This window comes from Sus scrofa, chromosome 6, assembly GCF_054392235.1.
Source record: "Sus scrofa isolate SSC_HxYL_T2T_F1_AM1 chromosome 6, Sscrofa_HxYL_maternal_Yorkshire_Landrace_v2.0, whole genome shotgun sequence".
In the NCBI taxonomy this organism is placed as follows: domain Eukaryota; kingdom Metazoa; phylum Chordata; class Mammalia; order Artiodactyla; family Suidae; genus Sus; species Sus scrofa.
This window is the reverse complement of record NC_139388.1, coordinates 63,739,318-63,766,177: the sequence shown is the minus strand read 5'-3', so window position 1 is coordinate 63,766,177 and position 26,860 is coordinate 63,739,318. Positions and strand designations below refer to the sequence as shown.

The following is a 26,860-nucleotide window of genomic DNA, read 5'->3' as shown; positions in this document are numbered from 1 at the left end:
TGAAATTCAGAGCCTGACAGGAATTTGGGCCCCCCTGAGCCAAAGGAGGGGGGAGTAGAACATTCCAGCGAAGGGGAATGAGTCTGTCTGTCCTCTGGTATCATGAGGTGGCCACCCAATTCCTCACGGAATTAAAGAAAACTGCCTAGGAGTTTCCGTCGTGGTGCAGTGAAAACGAATCTGACTAGGAACCATGAGGTTGCAGGTTTGATCCCTGGCCTCGCTCTGTGGGTTAAGGATCTGGCGTTGCCGTGAGCTGTGGTGTAGGTCACAGATGTGGCTCAGATCCGGCTTGGCTGTGGCTCTGGTGTAGGCCGGCAACTGTAGCTCTGACTTGACCCCTAGCCTGGGAACCTCCACATGCCACGGGAGCCGCCCTAAAAAGCAAAACAAACAAACAAAAAACTGTCCGAAAAATAAAAATAAGTAAAATGAATAAATAAATAAACCGTCCCTGTTTTACGCGTCTAATCTTTTTTTGTTGTTTGTTTTTTTAGGGCTGCGCCCACAGCATACGGAGGTTCCCAGGCTAGGGGTCCAATTGGAGCTGCAGCTGTCAGCCTACGCCAGAGCCACAGCAATGCAGGATCCGAGTGGCATCTGTGACCTCCACCTCAGCTCTCGGCAACACTGGATCCTTAACCCACTGAGTGAGGCCAGGGATCGAACCCGCAACCTCATGGTTCCTAGTCGGATTCGTTAACCACTGCTCCACGATGGGAACTCCTCCACATCTAGTCTTTACAGGACCAGAAGTGTGGCTCCAGAAATAACCCTAAGCTCACCAATCATTTTACTACTTCCCAAATCTCCCCCCCCCCTTTTTTTTTCACAGCCATACCTGCAGCATATGGAAGTTCCCATGTCAGAGGTTGAATCGGAGCTGCAGCTGGGGCTTATGCCACAGTCACAGGCAACGCCTGATCCAAGCCGCATCAGCAACCTTCCCCACAGTTCAACAGCAATGCCAGATCCTTAACCCACTAAGTGAGGCCGAGGATGGAACCCACCTCCTCATGGCTACTATGCAAACTACTACATTTAGAATGGGTTAGCAGTGAGGTCCTGCTGAATAGCACAGGGATATCCAGTCTCCTGGGATAGAACATGATGGAAGATAGTATGAGAAAGGGACTATCAGGTGTGTATATGCCCCCACCTCTGTCAGGATGGCCCTCATTAACGAGTCCACAAATCACCACCGCTGGAGAGCGGGTGGAGGAAAGGGACCCCTCCTGCACTGCTGGTGGGAATGTAAACTGGTACAACCACTGTGGAAAACAGTATGGAGGCCCCTTGGAAAACTAAAAACAGAACTATCATATGACCCAGCAATCCTACTCTTGGGCTTACATCCAGACAAAAAGCGTTCATTGAATAAGACACATGCACCTGCATGTTCATCACAGCTCTATTCATAGTTGCCAAGACATGGAAACAACCTAAATGTCCACCAACAGATGAATGGATTAAGACGACGTTGGGATTTCCCGTCGTGGCGCAGTGCTTAACGAATCCGACTAAGAACCATGAGGTTGCAGGTTCGATCCCTGGCCTTGCTCAGTGGGTGAAGGATCCGGTGTTGCTGTGAGCTGTGGTGTAGGTCGCAGACGTGGCTCGGATCCCGCGTTGCTATGGCTCTGGTGTAGGCTGGTGGCTACAGCTCCGATTTGACCCCTAGCCTGGGAACCTCCATATGCTGCGGATGTGGCCCTAAAAAGACAAAAGACAAAAGACAAAAGACAAAAAAAAAAAAAAAAAAAGAAGAAGAAGAAGAATAGTAATAAAAGAAAGGAAATTAAAAAAGAATGAATGAATAAATAAATAAAAGGGAACGTATACACATAACTGTGTGATGGGGTCACTTTGCTGTACTGCAGAAATTGACATAGCAGTGTACATCAACTCTAATTTAAAAAAAGAAAAAAGAAAAAAGATAGTCTCTCCAGATTTTGGTAACTTGAAACTTCAGAGTTTTGCTACATTAAGTTAAATGATGGAAATCCACTGACGATCCAGATCATTTCCAAATAAGATGCCAGAACATTACTTAGAAAAGAAAAAAAAAAGAACATTATTTACTGAATATAGGCTTCCTTTGACAGAGAAACTGAAGGTAATTAGGACTACGTAATAAATATGGTTGGTGCCACACTAAGACATTTTCTGTAAAAAAAAAAAAAAGGCACATGGTTTCTAGAAACCATTAAGAGTAGTTATAAGTTTGCTAATCTAACATAATCTTAATGTAAAGGACCATTCATAACTGCTTCCTTTTCAGGTTCTGCTTGTTTGTTTGTTTTTGGCTGCCCTGTGGCCTCTGGTGTTCCCAGGCCAGAGGTCAAATCTGAGCCGCAGTTGCAGCAACACTGGATCCTTTAACCCACTGTGCCTGGCTGGGGATGGAACCTGCGTCCTGGCACTGCAGAGATGCTGCCCATCCCATTGCACCACAGCAGGAACTCCTCTTCTTTTTCTTTCTTTTTTTTTTTTAAGGGCTGCACTTGTGGCATACGGAGGTTCCCAGGCAAGGGGTCGAAACAGAGCTATAGCCACTGGCCTACACCACAGCCACAGCAACTCAGGATCCAAGCCACGTCTGTGACCTACACCACGGCTCATGGCAAGCCTGGAGCTTAACTCACTGAGCAAGGCCAGGGATTGAATCTTTGTCCTCATGGATACTAGTCAGATTTGTTTCTGCTGAGCCATAATGAGAACTCAGGAACTCCTCTTTCTTCAGTATTGCTAGAAACTAGGCTTTGAAGTTAAGAATTAAAATATGTATGTGGAATTCCCGTAGTGGCGCAGTGGTTAACGAATCCGACTAGGAACCATGAGGTTGCAGGTTCGGCCCCTGCCCTTGCTCAGTGGGTTAACGATCCGGCATTGCCGTGAGCTGTGGTGTAGGTTGCAGACATGGCTCGGATCCCGCGTTGCTGTGGCTCTGGCTTAGGCCGGGGGCTACAGCTCCGATTCGACCCCTAGCCTGGGAACCTCCATATGCCACAGGAGCGGCCCAAGAAATAGCTAAAAAAAGACCAAAAATAAATAAATAAATAAATAAAATAAAATATATATGTAATTAAAGCTATAGGAGTTCCCTTGTGGTGCAGTGGGTTAAGGATCAAGTGTTGTCCCTGCTGTGGCATGGGTCTGATTCCTGGCCTAGGAACTTCCACATGTCTGGGGCAGGGCCAAACAAAAAAGCTACTAAAATGAGGAAAACTATTCGTTATGCAATGCGAGGGGGGGAGTGGAAGGCCTATTTTCAGTAAGACAAGGTTTGAGGAGGAAGGGAAATACCTTTTATTACAGGAAAAGAAACCCTGAGGAAAAGTTTTGTATGTGTTCACGATTGGCTAAGACCAGACTGAATTTCATGAAGTAAATGCATTTTAATACTGAACTGTTACAAAGCGAATTTGGTTTTCTCTCTACTAAGAGAACAAACTTTTCTTAAAATATTGTTCTGTTTTTGACAAGAGACGGTAAAGTTTCTTTAGTCATCTCTTAACTTTCTGTATTTGCTTTTATTGTCACTTTTGTTAAGTGAATGTAGAGACCTATGATCCTCTTGGACCAGGTGTTTTGAAATTTTTTTGGTCTGGACAAACTCTTCAAATATCAAATCCTAATCAAAGTTCGTTCTTTCTTTTTTTTTTTTGGCTGTGCCCATGGAATAGAAGCTCCCAAACCAGGGATTGAGCTGTGCCACAGCAGTGACTGGAGCCACTGTGATGACACTAGATCTTTAAACTGCTGAGCCACCAGGGAGCTCCACAGCGGAAGCTCTTTTGACCTTTGACCTCAAGCTAACTTTGGGATGCTTTGGAGAGGGCCCCTGGAGGATCCCCAAGAGAGAAATATTATCCAAATTCGGCTTCCTTAGTTATTAAATTGCATGGGAAGCAGGACAAATGAATGATGGTAAAGCCTCTTAGGCTCTGTCACACAGATACATGTAATCAATACAGATATTCTAGACAAAACAGAGAATTCGTAAAAATTTGGTATGTCCTGATAAAATATTATCAGCCCTACTTCTAGAAATTATCTTAAAATGTATGTCATAGAAGTAACCAAGTTTATTTGTCAGTGGCATTGTAATCAGGTCTTAAATGTTGATTTTTTAAGTCTTTTGTCATTTAAAGACAATTATTATTGTACTCTGATGCCTTTGAAGAAAAAAAAAGCTTCATCTTCAGGAAGATTCACAAAAATAATTTTTTTTTGCTATTGTTATCTTATTATACTTTCTTTTTTTTTTTTCTGCTTTTTAGGGCCAAACCTGCTCATATGAAAGTTCTCAGGCTAGGGATGAAATTGAAGCTGCATCTGCCAGCCACAGCCACAGCCACAGCCACACAGGATCCAAGCTGCTTCTGGGACCTACACCACAGCTCACAGCAATGTCAGATACTCAACCCACTGAGTGGGGTCAGGTATTGAACCCATGTCCTTGGGGATACTAGTCGGGTCTGTTACTGCTGAGCCACGACAGCAACGCCTATTGTACTCGAGTATGTTACCAAAGACCTCTGTTTTCTAGATCTCTCTCCTTTTAAATGGCTTGACAACACTATTCCTACTCCAGGATGATTTAAAGTCAAATAAGCTTGTTTTAAAATAATGTCAGAATGCTTTACGATCAAAGTTAGGAGGCTAGATAATTTTTTTGACTTTTTTTTTTTTTTTTTTTTTTTCTTTTTAGGGCTGCACCTGTAGCATATGGAAGTTCCCAGGCTAGAGGTCAAATTGGAGATACAGCTGCCAGCCTGCACCACAGCCACAGCAACGCCAGATCCGAGCTGCATCTGCGATGTACACTGCATCCTTAACCCACTGAGCGAGGCCAGGGATCGAACCTGCATCCTCATGGAGACCAGTAGGGTTCTCAACCTGCTGAGCGACAATGAGAACTCCCCTATCGGCCTTTCAATAGTATGACCAACTGCCCAGGATCTTTGTTAATTCATGACACGTCAAGAATCACGTTTCTTTTTCGTTTTTTGTCTTTTTTAGGGCCGCACCTGCGGCATATGGAGGTTCCCAGGCTAGGGGTCGAATCGGAGCTGTAGCTGCCAGTCTACACCACAGCCACAGCAACGTGGGATCCGAGTCATGTCTGTGACTTACACCACAGCTCCCAGCAATGCCAGATCCTTAACTCACTAAGTGAGGCCAGGGACGGAACCCGCAACCTCATGGTTCCTAGCTGGGTTTGTTAACCACTGGGCCACGACGGGAACTCCAAGAAACACATTTCTGCTGTTTGGGATCCTGGTCCCAGCTTAGGGGAGTTACGAAGAAATGGTTGACTTAGGAGGTTCTCTGCTTATACCTTTTTACTGACATTGCTGTACACAAATATTGAGGGGGCATGATGCCCATGCAAAGTAAAAGTGGCATGAGTCCCACCCGACAGCTTGGAACTGATTGTTAGTCCTCACCAAACATCTGCCTCGTACACCCTCGTGAGGGGAAAGAAAGAACCAGGCTCCCAAAGCCCAACATCCAGAGACAGGATGGACGCGGGGTAAGCAACCACTTTGGCGTCGAGGAACCAAATATGTGATACCTAATGCTTTTTTTTGGCTCTTTAGGGCCACACTCACAGCACATGGAAGGAAATGACCAGACTAGGGGTCGAATCGGAGCCAGAGCTGCCAGCGTACGCCACAGCCACGGCAACACCGGATCTTTAACCCACGGAGCGAGGCCAGGGATCGAACCTGAATCCTCATGGATCCTAGTTGGGTTCGTTAACCACTGAGCCACAAAGAGAACTCCCTGTTTTTTGCTTTTTTTTTTTAATTCACTTTTTTCATTGCATTTTTTTAAGTTAACATTTTTTATTTTTTGGCTGCGCCCATGGCATGTGAAGTTCCCTGGCCAGGGACTGAACCCAAGCCACCGCAGTGACAGTGTGAGATCCTTAACTGGCTATGCCACAAGGGAATTCCAAATTTTTATCTTTCTTTGATGGACTGGTAATTTTCATTGACAAGATGACTTGGGGAGAGAGGGAAGGCCCTCCCACCCTGTGGAACCCAGTCCCCCCGCCCCAGCAAAGGACTCTTTCCTTTGCCTCAAAAACTACCTCCCTTTGTTGGGGCTGGACATAAATCCATGGTTTGCAAAGGGGCCTAAGGAAGGTTTGACTTAATGATATGTGGAGTTCCTGCTGTGGTGCAGTGGGTTAAGAATCTGACTGCAGGGAGTTCCATTGTGGCTCAGTGGTAACAAACCAGACTAGTATCCATGAGGACTTAGGTTCTATCCCTGGCCTCGCTCAGTGGGTTAAGGATCCGGCATTGCCATGAGCCATGGTGTAGGTCACAGACGTGGCTCGGATCCCAAGTTGCTGTGGCTGTGGTGTAGGCCGGCAGCTGCAGCTCCAATGCAACCCCTAGCCTGAGCACCTCCATATGCCATAAGTGTGGCCCTAAAAAGACAAAGACAAAGAAAAATGTTTCTGACCGCAGTGGCTTGTGTTGAGGGTTCAACCCCTGGCCCAGTTCACTGGGTTAAGGATCCGGCATTACTTCAGCTGTGGCTCAGATTCAATCCCTGGCCCAGGAACTTCTATGTGCTGTGGATGCAGCCATTAAAAAAAAAGTGTGGTTTTTTTTGTTTGTTTTGGCAACGCCTGTAGCATGCAGAAGTGCACAAGATCCTGGGCCAGGGATTGAACCTGAGCCACAGCAGTGACAACACTGGGTCCTCAACCCACTGAGCCTCCTTGGAACCCCTTGTTTTTCCTTTTTTCCCCTTATTTTCTTTTATTTATTTATTTATTTATTTAGGGTCTTTTTGCCTTTTCTAGGGCCGCACCCATGGCAGATGGAGGTTCCCAGGCTAGGGGTTGAATCGGAGCTATAACCGCTGGCCTATGCCAGAGCCACAGCAATGCAGGATCTGAGCCACATCTCCGACCTACACCACAGCTCACGGCCACACCAGATCCTTAACCCGCTGAGCAAGGCCAGGGATCGAACCCGCAACCTCACGGTTCCTAGTCGGATTTGTTAACCACTGCGCCACGACGGGAACTCCACCCTCTTATTTTCTTTTTAAATGGGTTCTACGGCTTGTTAATTTCTACTTGAGGCCACGAGGTCCCAGAAATATAAGAAAAAATGGGAGGAAAAAAATCTTAAAACTGAGAAAAGTCAACCAAGAAAAAGAAGAAAAAGAAGCCAGGATTCACTCTGGCGATGGAACTCCACAGCATCCCACAGCAGCTTCGTTAAAACCTGTAGGGCTGGCTCCTCTCCAGGTCCGCCACATTAAGATTCGTGGCAGACAGCAAACACAGATATGCCTCCATAGGAGGACTCAGAAACCAAGCAGAATTGGAAGCAAGGGATTTCTCTAATTTTCATTACTTGTTCCACTTTTTTTTTTTTTTTTTTTTGGCCACGTGGAAATTCCCAGACCAGGGATTGAACCTGTGCCACCGCAGTGACAATGCCGAATTCCTAACTGCTAGCCCATCAAGCAGCTCCACTTGTGCCAGCTCTTATTATTATTATTATTTCTGCTTTTTAGGGCCACACCTGCAGCATATGGAGGTTCCTAGGTGAGGGGTCCAATCAGAGCTACAGCGGCTGGCCTACACCACAGCAATGCAGGATCCGAGCTGCGTCTGTGACCTCCACCACAACTCAGGGCAATGCCAGATCCTTAAACCACTGAGTGAGACCAGGGATCGAACCCATAACCTCATGGTTCCTAGTCGGGTTCGTTTCCGCTGCACCACATCGGGAACTCCCCATTTGTGCCAGCTCTTGATTGATCATGGTTGCCTGCAGTTTCTGAGGCTGCGGCGGAGCTCAGCAGAACAGAGTGCTGTGATTGACTGGTGATGTCTGCTCTGAGTGCAGAAACGATTTCACAGCAGCACCCCACAATCTTAAACCTGGAAGAGCCCTGGGCTTTGAGGTCAGGAGGCCTAGGTTGCACCCCAGCTCTGTCTCGATCTGTAGTGACTTTGGTCACATCAATATACCTCTTTAGAACTCAGTTTTCTCTGTAAAATGAGTGATTACTAACACCTCAAAGGCTGCTGGGATGCTTCAAGGAAACAGTGCAGGTAAAGCACTCGGCAGGTTGTGCAGGAGAGGATGGGGGTGGCTGGGAGAGGAGGGGGCTCTTGGAGTCAGCACCACCTCCTCCTCCCTCTCATGCTCCCATCCTGGGCTGCTGCCCGCTATCCTCTGTCTTGAGCATCCCAAATGCCAGGCTGGGGGCGTCGAGTCAAGGGAAACTTACCGGAAATGAGAGTAAAGGTGACAGAGTAGATGCCACCACCACTGCTGCCGTCCCGCCGGGGGGAGGGGTCTGGACCCTCAGAGGAGCTGATGTCCACCTGGAAGCGGACGGGCTTCTGGAAGACGGAGGGGCCACCGCTGGCCTTATATTCAGCCCTGAAGCTGGTCTGAGACAGCACACTGTGACTCAGGCTGGGGATCTGAGGGGTGGGGGACAAAAGCGGGGAGTGATTTCAGTGACCTGACTCCAGAAAAGGGCGAGGCAGCCCTAAGACCAGCTCTGCCCAAGGAGCTGCAAGTCCCCTTAGCCACCAGGGGAACAGAATCACAGAAAGGCATCAGGAGACCCCATTGCCTGGTGACATTTGTCCTTTTCTCTGTCCTACAAATAGGGCATCGGAGGCGTGACTGAGTAACTGAACCCCAAGGTAACAAGGACACTCCCATCTGGTGCCAGCCCCAGGCTCCAGGACCACACGAAACAAACACCTTCCTTCCTGCATAAGCCCTGCCTAGAGTCACAGATGTCTCAGGAACCACGTTCCGCAAGCCTCCAGAGCAGAGAATCACAGGAACCAACCGACAGCCCTAAAATCCATGGAAAGAGTAGTTCCTTTTGCCAATCTCAGGCCTGGTGGAGGGGAATGGCAACTCACCCGACCCTGGATGATCCTAATCCAGGATCCTATTTCCGCTACTTCCACCCCCAGGGCACAATAAACCTCTCCGGCCTCCATGCCCCAACCCAACTCTGGCTGAAAACTACAAATCCCATAAGCCCCAGGGGGCACCCAGGCCAGTGGGACGGTGGTGAACCGCAGAGGCTGCTGGGATTCGGCGTTCTGTGGCGGCCAGGCGGACTTGGGGACCCAGGCCCCTCACCGACAGGAAGGCATGGACGATGTCCGCTTTGATGCTGCTGAGAGGTTTGTCCTTTAGCACGAGGAATATTTGTTCTTCTTTATCCAAGGAGATGAAGTTCCCGAACCAGGAGCGTTTTGCCAGCCTGAGTGGGAGAGGATGGTTGGAGGTGGGTGGGGAGGGGGGCTAAGGGAAAGACCCCCCCCCATGCCCTCTTGTCCCCTCCCTGTCAGACTCACTCTGGAGAGGACTCTGGCGTCAAACTGGACATCTCCTCGGCAGTGGGGACTGGGGAGGAGAGAGCACAGGCAGCACCCGTCCATTATCCTGGCGTCACGGGCCAGCAGTGGCCCCCAACCAGGAGTTCCAGACCCCAGTGTCGACCCACCTCCCGGTAGCTGCACCAATTCCTTCTAGAGAGGCACCCCCGGTTAGGCCGCGCCTTCTGGGCGGGGCTTGCTAGCCTTGAGCCAACAGGCAGGTGAGCCAAATACTGAAGGGGGCGTGGCGTGTCCTTCAGACCGATCCTCCTCCAGAGTTGGATGCCCCCCTCTTGTCTCCCCAACACCTGAATCTCCTAGACCGTGGGAATCTAGGCCCCCAGGCTCTTCCCTCCTGGGAACCCAGACGTTCCCCGCCAGCCACTTCCCCACCTTGGGACTTAGGAGTCCACGTCCCCAACCCCTGAGCCCCCAAAGGACTCACGTACCCTGCATCTTGCGCCGGTGAAAGCGAGGGGAGCCCAGGAAGCTGTTGCGGATGGAGTTGAGACGACTCCTCCAGGCGGCTCCCCCGACGCCACCGCCGGGGCTGGGGGGCGGCGTTGTCCCTGGGGTCCCAGTGGGGCTGGCCCGGGGCGTGTGCAGGGGCGAGTGCAAGGGGGTCCCCCCGGAGGAGCGTGGGGAGCCTGGGGGGCCAGGCAGGGGTGTGGAGCGGGCACTGGGGGGCGGGGGCTGCTCCCCGGCGCCCCCACCCCTGGGGCCCCGAGAAGGCAGTGTCTGCGTTTTGGAAGTCGGTGAGCCCCCACCCCGTGCCTCATCTCCAGCCCCGGGCTCCGGTGAGAAGGAAAAGACTGGACTCTGCGAAGTAGTGGAGTATGGTGAGAGATGGACTACAACTCCCAGAAGGCTTTAGCCCCCCCCCAACACACACCCACAGAGATGCACTCCAAAGCATGCTGGAATTTGCAGTCCAATGATTTTCCCCCCAGTTCCCATTGTTGGGGTGCAGAGACTTTTCCTGTCATGCCCACTGGCTGTAGTACACAGTAGGGACGCAACTAGATTTTGTCAAATGAATAAGTGGAACCCTTCGGACACACTGGAAACCCAATCCTATGAAGGTGGGAACCGGCCAATGGTCTAAAACACTAATGAGGCCTTGGGTCTTTGCCCTTGAGGAACAAGGAGGCAATGTCTCGAGACACATGGGCATTGAAGTTTCTGCTGCTCCCTCTTTGCTACACGGGGCCTTCATCCCCTTATCCCTTCTCAGTTCATTTGGGACCTGGGCTTACCCTTGGACTGCTCAGAGGGCTGGAGGACAGACCAGTGGAGGCTCCACTGACACTACGGGATCTGTTTCCAGAATAGATTAAGAAAAGAAATTAAGTAGGAGGGGTCCAGAAGGCTCAGCTATCCTCTCCTTTCCATGCTCCTTGAAATGAGGAAATAAGGCCCAGAGAGGGGAGGTGACTTGTCCCAACCACACAGCACCTTCGAGGTCGGGATGGGGTCACAGCCCTGCACTCTCTACCCAAGACTGTGGATCCCACTGGAGGGGCGGGGGCTCCCACCTCTGGCTGTGCTGGGCCATCTCCAGGGCCCGTCTGGTGGGCACCGGGGAGCCGCCACCCCCGGCATCCGTGATGCTCAGGACTTCCATGGACTTCCGCTCTGGCCGCCGCTTCCCGTGACGGCTCAGCATGGGAGAATCCACACGCTTCCGGGGTGGATCTGAGGGCCAAGTGTTTCAACCCAGTCAGAAGACCACACTGGCCCAGCTGTACGTGGCACTCACACAGATGCGGAAGTTGAGGCTCAGAGTGGAGAGGGGTTTTGACAAGGGTCCCAGAGCAAGTCAGGGAGTCTAAACGCAGAAGCTCAAGGCCTGCAGCCCGTCCCTCCCTTGGAGATCTGGGGTCTGGATTCCTAGCCCTGCCCTTCTCACCAACGTCATTCCGGGGAGGCAGGTCCTGGTCCTCACAGCTGGGATACCGCTCCTTCCGATCCAAAAGCAGATAATATATCATTTTTTCTTGGTTCTCCCTATGTGGGGGGAGTGGGCGGTAGGAGAACATGGGTCAGAGGTCAGGCCCCAGAGTTGGTCTCACCCCTTCCCTGTGGCCGTGGCTCTGTGGGGCTCAGTCCACTGTGGTTCCATTCTCCTGCGTATCAGTAGGGATGGTCTCTGTTTCAGGATACATCTCAGCCTCATTTTACTCAATAATAGTAATAATGACACTGACATCTGAGCACTTACTATAAGTTAGCATGATGTGAGGCATTACATTGGCCTTAGCATCTGTTATGTTTTGTCTTTTCTCATCTTCTTCTTTTTTTGTTAATATATTTTTCAGCACCACATCTTTTTTCCTCTGGTCTTATCACTCCCTTGTGGCAACAGCTCGCCAGGTCGCAGAAATCTGCACGTGGAAGGACCCCCGACGCGCCCCCTGCCGGCTGCCCTGGGAGCTGCAGCAGCTCACCCCGAGGGGCCAGGGTGAGTGTGGGGGTGGGGGTGGGGGTTAGGGTGGGGGTCTTACTCCTCGCTTCGCAGCTCACGATGCAGCCGCTCGCGGTCCCTGAAGCAGCCCAGTGAAGCCATGCTCTCCAGGACGTCAGGATCCAGCTCTCCGTTTGATGGCAGGCTCCGCATAGCCACCCGTCGGCCTGGGGCTGGCTCCAGGCAAGGGTCCGGCTCGTGTTTCCCACCCCTGGGGAGAAGAATCACTGGGAACCGGGCATTTCCTGCAGTGTAGACTCAGGGGCCCCGGGTCCCGGCCTGCTCCTTTCTTGGGAACCCAGGAGTCCAGACCCCAGCCCCTCTCCCCTCAGACCCAGGTGTCTAGACCCCCAGCCCCTCTCCAGAAAGACCCAGGAGTCGGGGGCCCCAGCGCCTCCTCTACCTCTGTCTTCCTCCCCTAGTACCCAGAAGTCCAAGTCCCTACCCCCTCCTTATTTAGGACCCTCAGCATCCCACCCCTTCCTTTGGGGGCCCTTGATATTTGGGGTCCTTCCCTTCCCCCAGGGGCCCAGATGTCCACTGTCCCCATACTCACAGGTACCAAGGGTGTTTCTGAATTTGCTCCAGCTGTGAAGGGCATGGGTTGTAGAGAAGCCGAAGTGAGGTCGTTTGAACACAGTAGGCGCTCAGTGAAGTTGATGGGGTGGTGTTGGGGGGGGTCCCTGGGGAGCCCCCCCCACCAAGCGCAAGATGAGGCTCATGTCTCCCCCTAGTGGCGGCTGCGCGGCGCAGCCTGACTGGACCGGCCGCCCCACATCTCCCGCATGCGCAGTGGCACCCTGTCCCCGACCCCCCCCCACCGAAGGGCCGGTGTGCGCCTGCGCCTTCCCTCTGTGAGGCGGGGGGTTCCCTCCGCCCCAGTTTGGAGTGGCAGCTTGGCGGGACCCCGACCCAGGGGTGGGGCTTGGCCAGAGAGCCCCCTCCCAGCCGTAGCCCCAGGGACTGATAGGCAGGTTCTGGAAACCCATCTTCATGACTCCCCTAGGGATTCTGTCCCCATCACCCACCGTCCCTCCATCCGCGTGCCCCCAACTCACGCTGAGCCTTTTCTCCGGCTCCACTTCGATCATCCCTCTTAGGAGGCTCTGGCAGTCTGGAGGAATGAAGTGGGGCATGTGGAAGACGCCCCGTTTCACCTTCTCCAGCAGCTGGCGGAGGTTGTCATCGTCGAAGGGCAGAGCCCCCTGGCAGAGAAAGAACAGGCGCTCTTACACGTGCGGCTTGCTACACCCCGGGCGAGTGTCTCTGCGCTTCAGGGCCCTGACGCGTTTAGTCCTCACCACCAGCCCCGGGGAGGTGGGGCGCTATTATTATGTCCACTTGACCGATGGGGAAACCGAGGCAGGGAGCCATCGGCAATTCACCCAAGGCTGCCTGGCCCCGAAGCACGGAGTGAGCATTTGGCAAAGAGCAGTCTGGCAACAGCGCTTAAGAGGCTGGGCTTGCAACCTGGGAGGCTGTCCTATAAAGGAGCCTCTCCGCAGTTAGGGAGGGGTGATCCATTCATTCAACCACAGGTGGGTGCCGCTTAGGGGTGAGGGATCTAGAGGAAACAAAACGCCCCTGCCGGCCCTACAGCTCACACCCCAGAGTGGGAGATGCTGGCAAGGGAGCAAATAGTAATAGCTGTGGAGTGACACAGGGCTGGAGGTGACACAAGCACAGACCCAGACTGGGCCACGGGGGGCCTACCGGAATCTGGGAGTATATGTAGCAAGTTTGATGGTGTCCTCCCAACATTCATGTCCACCTGGAACCTCAGAATGAGACCCTGTTTACAGAGGTGGTCTCTGCACATGTAATCTGCTGAGGACCTGGAGATGACATCCTCCAGGCTTTAGGGAGGGCCTGGAAGAGGAGGGGAAGCACAGACCCCATATCCAAGAGGACAGGGGTTCGATCCTGGCCTCGCTCAGTGGGTTAAGAATCCAGCGTTGCTGTGGCTGTGGTGTAGGCTGGCAGCTACAGCTCAGATTCGACCCCTGGCCTGGGAACCTCCATTTGCCACGGTGTGGCCCTAAAAAGAAAGGAAGAAAGGAAAGGAAAGGAAAAAGTCAAGAGAAGTTGGAGGCAGAGACTGGGACAATGCAGCTGCAAGCCACGGAGAGGTCAGCAGGTCACGTGGGACTTTTGGCCTGACAGGGGCACCAAGGCACTGTGCTTAAGGGTCCGGGTGCTGGAGTTCCTGTCATGGCTCAGTGGGAACGAATCTGTCTGGTACCCATGAGGATGCAGGTTCGATCCCTGGCCTTGCTCATTGGGTTAAGGATCTGGCGTTGCCGTGAGCTGTGGTGTAAATTGCAGATGTGGCCCGGATCTAGCATTGCTGTGGCTATGGCCTAAGCCAGCAGCTGCAGCTCCAATTGGACCCCTAGCCTGGGAACCTCCATATGTCACACCTGCGGCCCTAAAAAGACCAAAAAAAAAAAAAAAAAGGTACTGGTGCTGGAGTTCCCATTATGGCTCAGTGAAAACAAATCCGACTGGTATCCATGAATATGCAGGTTCGATCCCTGGCCTTGCTCAATGGGCTAAGGATCCAGCCTTGCTGTGGCTGTGGTGTAGGCCGGCAACTATAGCTCCCATTCCACCTCTAGCCTGGGAACTTCCATATGCCGTGGGTGCAGTCCTGAAAAACCAAACAAAACAAAAAATTAAGAGTCTTGGTGCAGGCTGCCACATGGAGAATCCGTGCTGTGCTGCTTAGAGCCGCAGGACCTTGGGAGAGTCCTACCACTTCTCCAAAAATAGCAATGGCCAGCAAGAGTGCCCCCCTCCAGGGATGGGCAGGAGGTGAGAAGACCTGATACCTTGTTGGTCTTTGCCGTGTTAGCTGTATTTCCTTATCCAACCACTGAGGGCGCCCCTGCTGTCTCCCAAGAGGCATGGAGCTGGGGATGAGACCAGAGCCCTGTCCCCACAGGCTTCACCTAGAACAGGGCCTGGCACAGTAATTAATAAGCACTGGTTGGTGGCCGAATGCTCAGAGTTTGCATTCTAGTGGGGAAGCAGCCCGCGAACAAATGGCGCATCACATGAGACGGGGAACGCATGTGATGAGGCATCACGAAGCCCGAAGCCTGGCAAGAGGACAGTGAGGGGAGCTGGGCGTTGGGGACGGGCTCTCAGGGGAGCTGATGCTGGATGAAGACTTGCAAGGGTGACCGTGTGAGTCTCGGAGGGGCCCTTCCAGGCGTTGCCAGCTGCCCCTGGCACCGGAGGTCTGGGCACAGAAAAGGCAGGGTGCCGGGTGGGGGAGCTGGGGAGCGGGCACCCCAGGATGCAGGTCTGGGGGTCTGGGAGCCTGTCATTCTGGCCCTGGGCCTCAATTTCCTCTCCTCTATGCAGTGGAGATGAGGGTCCTGCCAGGAAGAGCTACCGCATGGATTTAAAAGTATATATAACACAGTGCAGTTCATTCTTGCTATTTATGGTAGTCGTGTGCTCTGACGTTGCTGCAAACACTGTTAGCAAATACTGAATCCTGGCTCCCGCAGGAAAAACGCAGAGCTTCCCGTGAGCCTCTGGTCATGATATTTTTGTCAACGATCAAGATGTGACCTTGTTTCCTGTGTTTGGGTTTTTTTGGGGTCTTTTTAGGGCCACACCCAAGGCATGCGGAGGTTCCCAGGCTAGGGGTCCAATCAGAGCTGTAGTGGCTGGCCAGCCACAGCCACAGCCACAGCCCCAGCCATGCCGGATCCAAGCCGCATGTGTGTCCTACACCACAGCTCACGGCAACGCTGGATGCGTAACCCACCAGGCGAGGCCAGGGATGGACCTGTGTCCTCGTGGATATGAGTCAGGTTCATTAACCACTGAGCCCCAGCGGGAGCTCCTCATGTGTGTTTCTGTTTGAAGGCGCTCTGATGGACTGCATGTATGTGATCTTCCAGAGGTCATACGTTGAAGCCCTAACTCCCAAGGAGATGGTGTTTGGAGGTGGGGGGCTTCTGGGAGGTCGTTTGGTTGAGATGAGGTCATGAGGGTGGGGATGGGTGAAAGGCAGCTGTCTACAGGCAGGATGCAGGCCATAGCCAGACACGGGATCGATCCGCTGGCACCATGATGTGGGACTTCCCAGCCCCCAGAGCACAAGCAATAAATGTTTGCTGCTCAAGCCACCACGTCTATGGCACTTTCGTGACCGCAGCCTAAGCACAGACCCCTCATTCTATTCCTCCGTAGGATTTGTTAACATGGAACTCACGACCAACAACACGGTAACTCACGCCTGAGTGAAGCTGATCGGACTCGCGTTTTCTCCGCAAGGCCGGAGACAGGCTCCTTGTGCGGGAACCACAAAACCGCACTGCAGCCCCGACGTCTAGCGTCATTTGAATCAGCAAGATCACCATCAACCACGAGCCCCCGAAAGCCAAAGACAGGGCACTCAAGAGACCCCAGCCAGGACACTTGGTTCCGAGGACACAGCCCACACGCCCTGCTCCAGCTCAGCCGGAGACGTGCGTGTCGAGAACTGACATTCCCCCCCGACGCTGCACATCCCAGAGTATCCTTGATGGCGCAGACAGCACTGGGTATAAATAAACTTCAGCCGCTCAGCTCATTCACAAACACGGAATCCGCAGCTGTAACAACCAGCCGCTACGAAGGACCATGGTTTGCTACAGCTCAAAGGGCCTAAGCCACAGTGACAGGTACTGCAATGACACCCATTGTGCAGATGAGGAAGCTGAGGCATGGAGAAGGAAAAGGACGTGCTCGCTCGAGGGGTGCAGAGCAGGGATCTGAACGCCACTGGACAGGCTCCAGAATGATCACCAAGTACAGAGAAACTCAGGTCTGGAATTTTTTTTTAGGGCCACACCCGCGGCATATGGAAGTTCCCAGGCTAGGGGTCGAATCGGAGCTACGCTACCAGCCTACACCGCAGCCACAGCCACAAGGGATCCGAGCCACGTCTGTGACCTACACTACAGCTCACGGCAACGCCAGATCCTTAACCCCCTGAGTGAGGGATCCAACCTGTATCCTCATGGACTCTAGCTGGGTTCGTTAATCGCTGAGCTGTGAAGGGAACTCTGGATTTTTTTTTTTTTTTTTTTTTTGCTTTTTAGGGCTGCACCCTCTGGACGTTCCCAGGCTAGGAGCTGAATCAGAGCTACAGCTGCAACCTACGCCATGTGGGACCCGACACCGCTCACAGATGGAACCCGCATCCCTGTGGACACCAGTTGGGTCCGTAACCAACTGAGCCACGACAGGACCTCAGGTCTGGAATTTTTTTTTTTTTTTTTTTGGTCTTTTTGCCTTTTCTGGGGCCGCTCCCCCGGCATATGGAGGTTCCCAGGCTAGAGGTCTAATCAGGGCTTTAGCTGCCGGCCTACGCCAGAGCCACAGCAATGCGGGATCCGAGACGTGTCTGCGACCTACACCACAGCTCATGTCTTCAACACTGGATCCTTAACCCACTGAGCGAGGCCAGGGCTCGATCCCGCAACCCCATGGTTCTTAGTCAGATTCGTTAACCACTGAGCCACGACAGGACCTCAGGTCTGGAATGTTTTTAGCCAGCCTCCGAGGTGCTCTCCTAGTCTCCCTACAGGAAATGAGTCCCAGGAAGGCAGCACCCAGGTGGCTCAGCCCTTTCGGTGTCACAGAGGCTAGTGGTTAAGAGGGCAAATGCTGACCCCAGGCCTGCCACTGGCCAGCTGTGTGCTGCGGGCCAGTTGCTCCCCCTCTGGGGTTATTGGGAGAGTGACACGGGATAACGAGCTGGAACAGTGCCTGGCCTAGAGCCAACCGCAGATTTATTCATGTCCCGTGTGTTGATCGCGGGCTCACCAGGTGCCAGTTCACTAGGAGTCAGAGCCATGAGCCAGTATATAAAGACAAAAGCCCTAGACGTAGGTCCTGACGTCAGAGAGCTTATGATAGGAGTTCCCTGGTGGCTCAGTGGGTTAGGGACCTGGTGTTGTCCCTGCTGTGGCTCTGGTTATAGCTGTGGTGCGGGTTCGATCCCTGGCCTGGGAACTTCCACATGCCGTGCATGTAGCACCCCCAGAAAGGAGCTTATGATATACAAGGGAAGGGAGACACCCCTCAAGGTGTTCCACACACAATGACAGCTCTGGTAGCTGCCAGGAAGCAGAGAGCCCAAAGCTGCCCATGAGGGAAATCTGACCTCACGGGGGTGGGGGGGCCTTTTCGGAAGGGTGACAACTGAGCTTAGGGCTCTAAGAAGTCTAGACACTAGCTAGGTGAGCAGCAAGGCTAGCAGGGATGGAAGAGAGAGCCAGGCAGACAGAAGAGCAGGTGCAAAGGCCCTGTGGTAGAAGCTGGGCCAATATGCCCCAGTCTGGTTCTCCTAGTCATTACACGTCGTAATAACCCAGGATCTGTGAGCAAAGAGCCACACTCCAAGGGCTCCTGGCTGCCCCACCTCCTTCCAGGGGTCCCTCTGGATGATCCTGCAGTTCTGTGACTGAATGGTTAGCTCCAGGCTCAGAGGGGGTTGCCCAGGATTTCACCCTATTGGTGAAGATGCACCCCCACCTTCCAGGCACCAGTTCAACGTTTGGGGGACCACCCCTGAGGTGAGGCTGGAACTCAGCCTTCTATGCTTCCCCCGGGCAGGACTGTTCTAGAACAGGGCAGGAGAGGCCAGGCGCGCTTACCACCAGCAGGGCGAAGAGGATGACGCCGCAGCTCCACATGTCCGCCCGCCGGCCATCGTACTTCTCCCCCTGGAAGGGAGAAGCCCCAGCCATGATGGCGTCTCCGCAGGCCCCCACCCGCCGCCTCTGCCCTCCACCTGCCCGCGCTCACCTTGATCACCTCCGGACACGCGTAGTGGGGGGACCTGCGGGAGAGAGGCGGTGTGAGCCTCCGGCCAGCTGCTACCCCCTCTCCCCGGGGGCACGGGGGGGGGCCCCACTCACCCACAGCTGGTCTCCAGGAGGCTGTCCCCCACCTGCAGGGACGCCATGCCGAAGTCCGCGATGCGGATGTTGTTTTTCTCATCCAAAAGCAGGTTCTCGGGCTTCAGGTCTCTGTGGCTGAGACAGGACCAGGATGGGGGGGGGGGCGGGGGGAGGCTCAGGGCTCTGCACTCTTCGGGGAGGCCCGGGCCCCACGCACTGTCTCTCCGAGGGGGACGTGTCTGGAAACTGCTAATTAGGGACGTTTTCAGACCTGCCCCAAAGGAGAGACAGGAACGCAGGAAGCCCCGCGCACCCACCCCGGAGCTTCACGCCTCATCGGCTCCGGGCGAATCTTTGTCCATCCCCCCACTCCATGTATATAATGCTCTCCTGCCCCCACTGGACGATTTGTAGGACACCCAGACGCTGTAACACTTTATCCACCCCTATCTGAATATGTGTGAAGTGAGGTTTTGTTTTGTTTTGATTTTTCTTTTTGGGCCAAACCTGTGGCATATGGAAGTTCCCAGGCCAGGGATCGAATCCAAGCCGGAGCTGCAACCTATGTCACAGCAGCGGCAACACCAGGTCCTTAACCCACGGTGCCGGGCTGGGGATTGAACCCGAGGCTCCAGAGACAAGCCAGGTCATTAACGTACTGAGCCACAGCGGGAACTCCGAAGTGAGATATTTTGAGGTAAGCAGGGTTGATACTGAGCTGGCTTTTAAAATATTCAAATATTTCCGGAGTTCCCGTCATGGTGCAGTGGTGAATGAATCCGAGTAGGAACCATGAGGTTGCGGATTTGATCCCTGGCCTTGCTCAGTGGGTGAAGGATCCGGCCTTGCTGTGGCTGTGGCGTAGGCCGGCGGCTACAGCTCCAACTAGACCCCTAGCCTGGGAATCTCCATGTGCCACGGGAGCGGCCCTAGAAAAGGCAAAAAGACAAAACACAAAAATATTCAAATATTTCCATATTGAATGATAAAAAATTACTGCCACCCCAAGCCCGACACTGCTTCCTCTCTCTTTCAGGCTGCCCCCCCCCCCAACTCCTCAGGCTGTACCAGTTAATGTCTAGGAAGAGGTGGGGCGGAAGGTTCTACAGTTTCTGTTGGAAGCGGTCCTTAACTGGGTCAAATGCATTAAATGTGTTGACTATCGCCCCCTGGAGGCCAGTGTTTTTAATGTCAGAATCTTGACACTATGTTGTCAAAGGGAGGTGTTGACAATTTAAATGGGCAGCCTTTTCATCACCAAGCTTTCTCCCAAATCACAGCCCCCGAGCCTGATGCCCACCCCGTCTCCAATCCCTACCCCAGAGCGGGAGGTGTGCAATCAGATGAGGCCGAAAGACGAACTGGAGGCATCTACTATGCACCTTAATTAATCATTAAAGTGGTGCATACTTAATATCTTGTTTTGAGAGCTGAAAGCAATTTAATAAAGAAGGGTCTTTTCATATGGACGTTCATGTGGAAAAAAAAAAAAAAAAGGACCCTCAACCTTTACCCCACTTAACTTAAAAAGGATCTCAGGCCTAAATGCAAGAGCTAAAACTAAACAACTTCTAGAAGAAAACATAGGAGGAAATTTTAGCGACCCTGAATTGGGCAAAGATTTCTTTTTTTTTTTTTTTTTTTTTTGTCTTTTGCCTTTTTTTGTTGTTGTTGTTGTTGTTATTGTTGCTATTTCTTGGGCCGCTCCCGCGGCATATGGAGGTTCCCAGGCTAGGGGTTGAATCAGAGCTGTAGCCACCGGCCTACGCCAGAGCCACAGCAACGCGGGATCCGAGCCGAGTCTGCAACCTACACCACAGCTCACGGCAACGCCGGATCGTCAACCCACTGAGCAAGGGCAGGGATCGAACCCGCAACCTCATGGTTCCTAGTTGGATTCGTTAACCACTGCGCCACGACGGGAACGCCCGGGCAAAGATTTCTTAAATAGGACAGAAAAAGCATGAACTGTAAAAGAAAAAAATCAACAAATTGGAATTCATCAAAATTTTAAACTTTTGCCTTTCACGAGATATTGTTATAAAAATGCAAAGGTATGTCACAGATGGGGGGAAAATACTTCACAAATATACATTTTTTTAAAATGGCCACAGCTGTGGCACATGGAAGTGCCTGGGCCAGGGCTTGAATCCAAGCTGGAGCTGAAACCTATACCACAGCTGCAGCAACACAGGATCCTTAACCCACTGTGCCACAGCAGGAACTCCAAAAAATATACATGTGATAAAAGATTTGGTCTGGAGTTCCCATTGTGGCTCAGCTGGTTAAGAACTCGACTAATGGAGTTCCCATTGTAGTGCAGTGGAAATGAATCCCACTAGTAACCATGAGGTTGTGTGTTTGATCCCTGGCCTCACTCAGTGGGTTAAGGATCCAGCGTTGCTGTGGCTGTGGTGTAGGCCGCCAGCTGTAGCTCTGATTCGACCCCTAGCTTGGGAACCTCCATGTGCCGTGGGTGTGGCCCAGGAAAAAAAAAAAAAAGAACCCGCTAGTATCCATGAGGACGCAGGTTTGATCCCTGGTCTCACTAAGTGGGTTAAGGACCCGGTGTTGCTGCAAGTTGTGGTGTAGGTTGAGGATGCAGCTTGGATCCCATGTTGCCATGGCTGTGGCATAGGCCAGCGACTGCAGCTCCAATTCAACCCCTAGCCCAGGATCTTCCGTATGCTGCAGGTTCAGCCCTAAAAAAAAAAAGCTTTGATCTTAGAATAAGTAACTCTTACTAGTAGGTATTATTCCTAGAGTTATCCCTTGTTCCTAGAATAAAGAACTCTTACAACTCAATAACACAAAGATGAATGATTCAATTAAAAATGGGCAAAGAGGAGTTCCCATTGTGGCTCAGTGGTTAACGAATCCGACTAGGAAGCATGAGGTTGTGGGTTCGATCCCTGGCCTTGCTCAGTGGGTTGGGGATCCAGCACTGCCGTGAGCCGTGGTGTAGGTCACAGACGTGGATTGGATCTGGCGTTGCTGTGGCTTTAGTGTAGGCCGGCGGCTACAGCTCTGATTAGACCCCTAGCCTGGGAACATCCATATGCTGCGGGAGTGGCCCTAGAAATGGCAAAAAGACCAAAAAAAAAAAAAAAAAAAAATGGGCAAAGGATCTGGATAGACATTTCTCCAAGGAAGATATACAAACGGTCAATTGCACATGCCAAGATGCTCTGCATCATTAACCATCAGGGACATGCCCATCAAAACCACAATGAGATACCATTTCACACACACTAGGATGGCTATAATCAAAAAATCAGATAACAAGGGTTGACAAGAGACCGGAACCCTCATAGACTGCTGGTAGGGATGTTGAGTGATAGAGCTGCTTTGGAAAACGGTCTGGCATTTTCTCTTTTTTTTAGGGCCACGCCATGGCATATGGAAATTCCCACCTAGGAGTCAAATCAGAGCTGCAGCTGCTAGCCTGTGCCACAATCACAGTAACATGAGATCCAAGCCACGTCTAGGACCTACACCACAAGCTCATGGCAATGCCAGATCCTTAACCCAGTGAGTGAGGCCAGGGATCAATCCTGCATCCTCATGGATACTAGTCAGATTCATAACCTCCTGAGCCACAACGGGAGCTCTCATTTCTTAAAAAGCTAACCATGGAGTTCCCAAATGACCCAACAATTCTAATCTTAGGCATATTCCCAGGAGAATTGAAAACATAGGTAGGTACACACCAAAACTTGAACGTGAATGTTCATATGTCCACATCACTCATAAGGGCCAAAAAGAAAAAACCACCAAAATGTCCATCTACTGGTGAGTAATGAAAGAAAACATGGCACATCCACACAATAGAATATTATTCAGTTATGAAAAGGAATGAGGTCCTGATACATACTAAACATGGATGAACCGTGAAAACATTTTGCTAAATGAAAGCCAGGCCCAAAACACCACATATAGTGTGATTCCATTTATAGGAAATGTCCAGAATAGGTAAATCCATAAAGACAGAGGTAGCTTAGTGGTTACCCAGGGCTGCAGTGTGGACAGGTGACTGCTTAATGGGTACAGGGTGATGGTTTTAGGGGTGATGAAAACGTTCTAAAACTTCGTAGCAGTGATGCACAACACTGGATACATTAAAAACTATAGAATTATACTCTTTAGTGGGGTGAATTTTATGATGGGTAAATTATATCTCAATTTTGAAAAAAAGGGGTGAACGATTTGTTTGGAGGCCACACCGCACTGGCTTCGGTCACCCTGCCAAGTGCTCCCGAGGCCTGCCTCCCCTCAAGCTGCCCCCTCACCAGATGGAGTAGCTATGGCAGAAGTCCAGCGCCGACACGATCTGGCGGAAGAACTTCCGGGCCTCCTTGGGGGTCAGTCTCCCCTTCTTGACTAGGTAGTCAAACAGCTCCCCTCCAGACACATGCTCCAGAACCAGGTACCTGGGGAACAAGGAGGGGGCAGAGGGCTGGAAGGGGCATGTGGAGGACCAAAGAGCCTGGTCTCCCTCTTCCAGCAGCACAAGACCTCAATGCCATTGGGCCCTGGAGGCAGAGAACCCCGACCCTCACGAGTCCCTGGGAGGGGCAATCTCCAATTCCCATTAGTGTGAACTGAGAAGCAGAAACTCAATTCCCATTAGCCCTGGTCAGCAGGTCAACCCCTGGGGTACACTTTGAATCACAGTTGTTCTCAGGAGATAAGACAATTCCATAAGTACCTGGAGGTCAGAGATCCCACTTCTCACAGGCCCCTAGGAAACAAAGCCTCCCATTTCCATCAGCCCTCGGGGAAGCCAAAGTTCTCATTCTCAGTAGTTTCTGGGATGCAGATAAAGGAATTCTAATCTAATCTTGGGCAGTGACATTTGCAGTGTATACCAATTCAACGGTCAGCTTCTGTGAGGTCCAGACTATGACTCCCATCATCCTGGGAGGTAAAGACTCCAATTCCCCTCAGCCCCTGGGAGGTTAAGACTCCAATTCCCATCAGGCCTTGAGAGGGAGAGACTCTAATTCCCATCAGCCTCTGGGAAGCCCAAATTCAATTCCCATCAGCCTTGGGCAGCCCCAACTCCATGTCAACTTCAGTATTAATACTTTGACCTAGTTGTTGCAGGAGATAAGGGAACTTCACTAGCACCTGGAGGAAGGAGACCCCAATTCTCACAGGACTCTGGGAAATAAAGACTCCTTCACCCCCCCACCTACTCCCATTAGCCCCAGGAAAGCCAAGCTTCCTGTTCCCGTAAGCTTCTGGGACATCCCGAGAATTGACGTCCCATCACTTCTTGGCGATAATGATTGTCTTTACATCAACTTCAGTCAGCTTGGGTGAAGGAAAAGACTACAACTGCCTTCAGTTCCTGAGAGGTTAAACACTCCCAACTCCCATAAGCCTCTGGGGCACAGAGATGCCTAGTTCCCATCAGCCACCTGGATGCTAAAGACTCCAAATTCCATCAGGCCCTGGGAGGCTAAATCTCTAACTCCCATCAGCCCCTGGAAAACAAAAGCTCAATTCCTACAAGCTCTTGGAAGGCTGAGGTTCCTCTGTGAAGCATAAACTCCCATGGGCCCTCTCTCCCGACAAGGATGGTGGTGCGAGAGTGACTGCTCCACCAATCTGCAGCAGCGGCCCCTCCCTGCCACCACACCTGGGGAAGCTGCAGGACTACAATTCCCATGAGCACCTGGGGCCAGGGCAGTTTCCTGCCTGGGGAAATCCGCCCTAGCATCGGATGGGTGCTGGAGTCAGTTCATCCTGGGGACTGTGTGGTAGGGGCAAGGGGTTGTTCCCTCTCCCATTGCCCAGCCCAGCTGTCCCTTGGGTCACCAGAGTCCAGACAAAGGCCTATTGTCTGGAGCCAGGACAGCTGGACCTCACCCCCATCCATCCTGGGGGGTAATCGACTTGGAGACACAGACTTAGAACTCTTAGGGAGACCCATTGTTGGGGTGTCTAGTCATAGCCCCCAGAGTTATGCTGGGAGAGGAGGGGAGCCTCCAATGCTCCAGAGAGAGCGTTTAGGAAGAGGCAGGGTTTCCTGGTCCTGGGGCTCTGCTAGGCCCCCTTGCCCTGGCAAAGGGGATGGGGATCTGCTCTTGGCAAGTTGAGTCTTGCTGACGGCATCCAGATTAGCCAGTGCAGAGAGTTCCCTGCAATGCAGTAGGGGGAGGGACTGGGGCTGGAGAGGAAGGAGGAGGGATCAGTCTCTGTCCCCCAATCTGGATGGCTCAGGCTTAGCTGTCCTGTTGTTGGGGTACGATAAGCCCTTAGTGTCAGGCCAGGTCAGTGTGGGAACAAGGAAGATTATGAGTACATTGTGGGGGGTTTTGTACTTATGCAGTAGAGAAGGGACTGGCCCTTCAGTGGCCCCGCTAGGAGAGCTCAAGTGTCCCCAGGCCCCTCCATGCCTTGTTTCTGGAAATGTGCCACCCTAGGAACTTGGGGAGGGCGCATTGGGGCTGGGTGTCTATAAATACCTACAAATATTTCTTGTTCTCGTAGACGTCGTGGAGCTTGAGGACGTGTGGGTGTTCAATGAGTTTCAGGATGGCGATCTCCCGCTCCACCTGCAGGAAAAGGAACGGAGGTCAGCGTGGCCTCCCTCCCTCCCACCTGCCCGCAGCCCCAGAGGGTCCCTGCTCCCCTGGAGCACAGCACACCTTCATCAGCACCGACTCGGACAGCTTCTCCCGGTTCACGATCTTGATGGCGACCTTCTGGCCCGTGATGCAGTGCACCCCAAGTTTAACCAGACCTGGGGGAGTGGGATTCAAAATGTGGGGTGTGTGGCCAGATCATTCTCCCTGCTTCTGTCTCCTAAGCAGCCCCCCTCCCCAGACACCCCATCTCCTCCTCCTTTCCCTGCTGGCTGTTTAATGGTGGCTTGAATCACCTGGACCTGAACTCCTGGGGGCTGGCAGCCACAATTTCCACAAAACACAGTTCTCTTCCTGCTCCCCGATTGTCCATCCACCTACCTGCCTCCCCTCCCTCCACAGCCACCCTTGAGTCTCACCCTGAGGCTCCATCCTCCTGCTGTGCCCGTTTTTAAGTCCATCTCTTCACATATTCTTGCCTGAGTCTCCAGAGTTCTGTGTTCTCCAGTCTGCCTCCTTCAAACAAACCTCTCTCTCTCTCTCTCTCAAGCCATCACTTCCTTGATCTCTCTGCCCTTTCATCTTCCAGAGACACCATGTCTCCCAAGGAATATAATCTTATGATTGCCCTTCTCCCAGACCATCCTCCTCCACTTCCTCTCAAACCCCGGCCTCTCCATCCCCTTCTTTGCTCGTTTCATAACAGTTGCAGCTGGGAACATGCAAACCCTGAGTGTGCCCCCTCCCCAAGGGAAAGCCCCAAAGCCACAGACCCAGGAGTTCAGATGCCCAGCCCCTCCGCCCTCAGACCCCCAAAGGCAGGCCTGCAACCCCTTCCTTCCCCACAACTCAGGAATCAGGTCAACAACACCTTCACACTTTTGGCACTAGGATATGGGGTCTGACCCTTTCCCGGGCCTGGCCCTCAGCTTCATAGAGACCAGAGGCTCAATCCTGAACTTCCTGACCAGGACACAGGTGTTCAGCTCCCTCTTACACCCACCTCCCACCGGGCAGGAGAGAGGTCAGAGCGAAAAGACCCCCGCCTGCACGTCCACAGCCACCGCCAAGGGATCTGCCTCCTGAATTCACCTTTCTACCTCTCCAGTCCTGGTGCCCACCCTGAGCCAGGATGCTGCAGAGGGGTCAGAATGCTATAGCCCATGACCCCAGCCTTACTTCCCCTGTCCCCCTCCCCAGGACAGAGGCCCTCCTCGGCCAGAGGTCCGTGCAGAGGGAAGAAGCTTCCCGCGGCGCACCCTCATCTCGCACCTCACCCCAGCCTGCGGCTGTACTGCAGCAAGGACCTCAGCTCCTGGCCTGGATCCTGGCTGCAGGCCCGCCTCCCTTTCCCACTGTGGTCCCAGAACCCCCCCACACACACCTTTGGGCCCTAGCACCTTCCCCCAGGAGCTCTGATCCCCGGGCCTCCTCCTCCCCAGGACCCCAGAGTCTGAGCCCTCACCCACCTCCATCGTGGGGACCAGGCAGTCTAGAT

The 26,860-nt window shown here is 52.6% G+C and overlaps 1 protein-coding gene across 2 annotated transcripts in view; it reads right to left on the bottom strand.

The window, feature by feature from the left end:
- The window catches only part of BRSK1 (BR serine/threonine kinase 1), a 30,810-nt gene that overhangs the window by 3,295 nt on the left and 655 nt on the right, over positions 1-26,860 (bottom strand). The window contains exons 1-17 of one of the 2 annotated variants that reach the window (XM_021094997.2): positions 25,782-25,809; positions 25,426-25,520; positions 25,247-25,332; positions 23,059-23,199; positions 18,788-18,904; positions 18,675-18,708; positions 18,524-18,592; positions 12,920-13,066; positions 12,418-12,449; positions 11,902-12,072; positions 11,307-11,404; positions 10,933-11,092; positions 10,654-10,714; positions 9,847-10,216; positions 9,377-9,425; positions 9,159-9,282; positions 8,278-8,476 (exon numbers count right to left, since the gene is read on the bottom strand). In XM_021094997.2, coding sequence (XP_020950656.1) covers positions 8,278-8,476; positions 9,159-9,282; positions 9,377-9,425; positions 9,847-10,216; positions 10,654-10,714; positions 10,933-11,092; positions 11,307-11,404; positions 11,902-12,072; positions 12,418-12,449; positions 12,920-13,066; positions 18,524-18,592; positions 18,675-18,708; positions 18,788-18,904; positions 23,059-23,199; positions 25,247-25,332; positions 25,426-25,520; positions 25,782-25,794 — 1,966 coding nt within the window. In that variant the 5' untranslated portion in view covers positions 25,795-25,809. Of the gene's footprint in view, positions 1-8,277; positions 8,477-9,158; positions 9,283-9,376; positions 9,426-9,846; positions 10,217-10,653; positions 10,715-10,932; positions 11,093-11,306; positions 11,405-11,901; positions 12,073-12,417; positions 12,450-12,919; positions 13,067-18,523; positions 18,593-18,674; positions 18,709-18,787; positions 18,905-23,058; positions 23,200-25,246; positions 25,333-25,425; positions 25,521-25,781; positions 25,810-26,860 lie in introns of those variants that run through there. The other variant, XM_021094996.2, reaches the window with a different exon arrangement.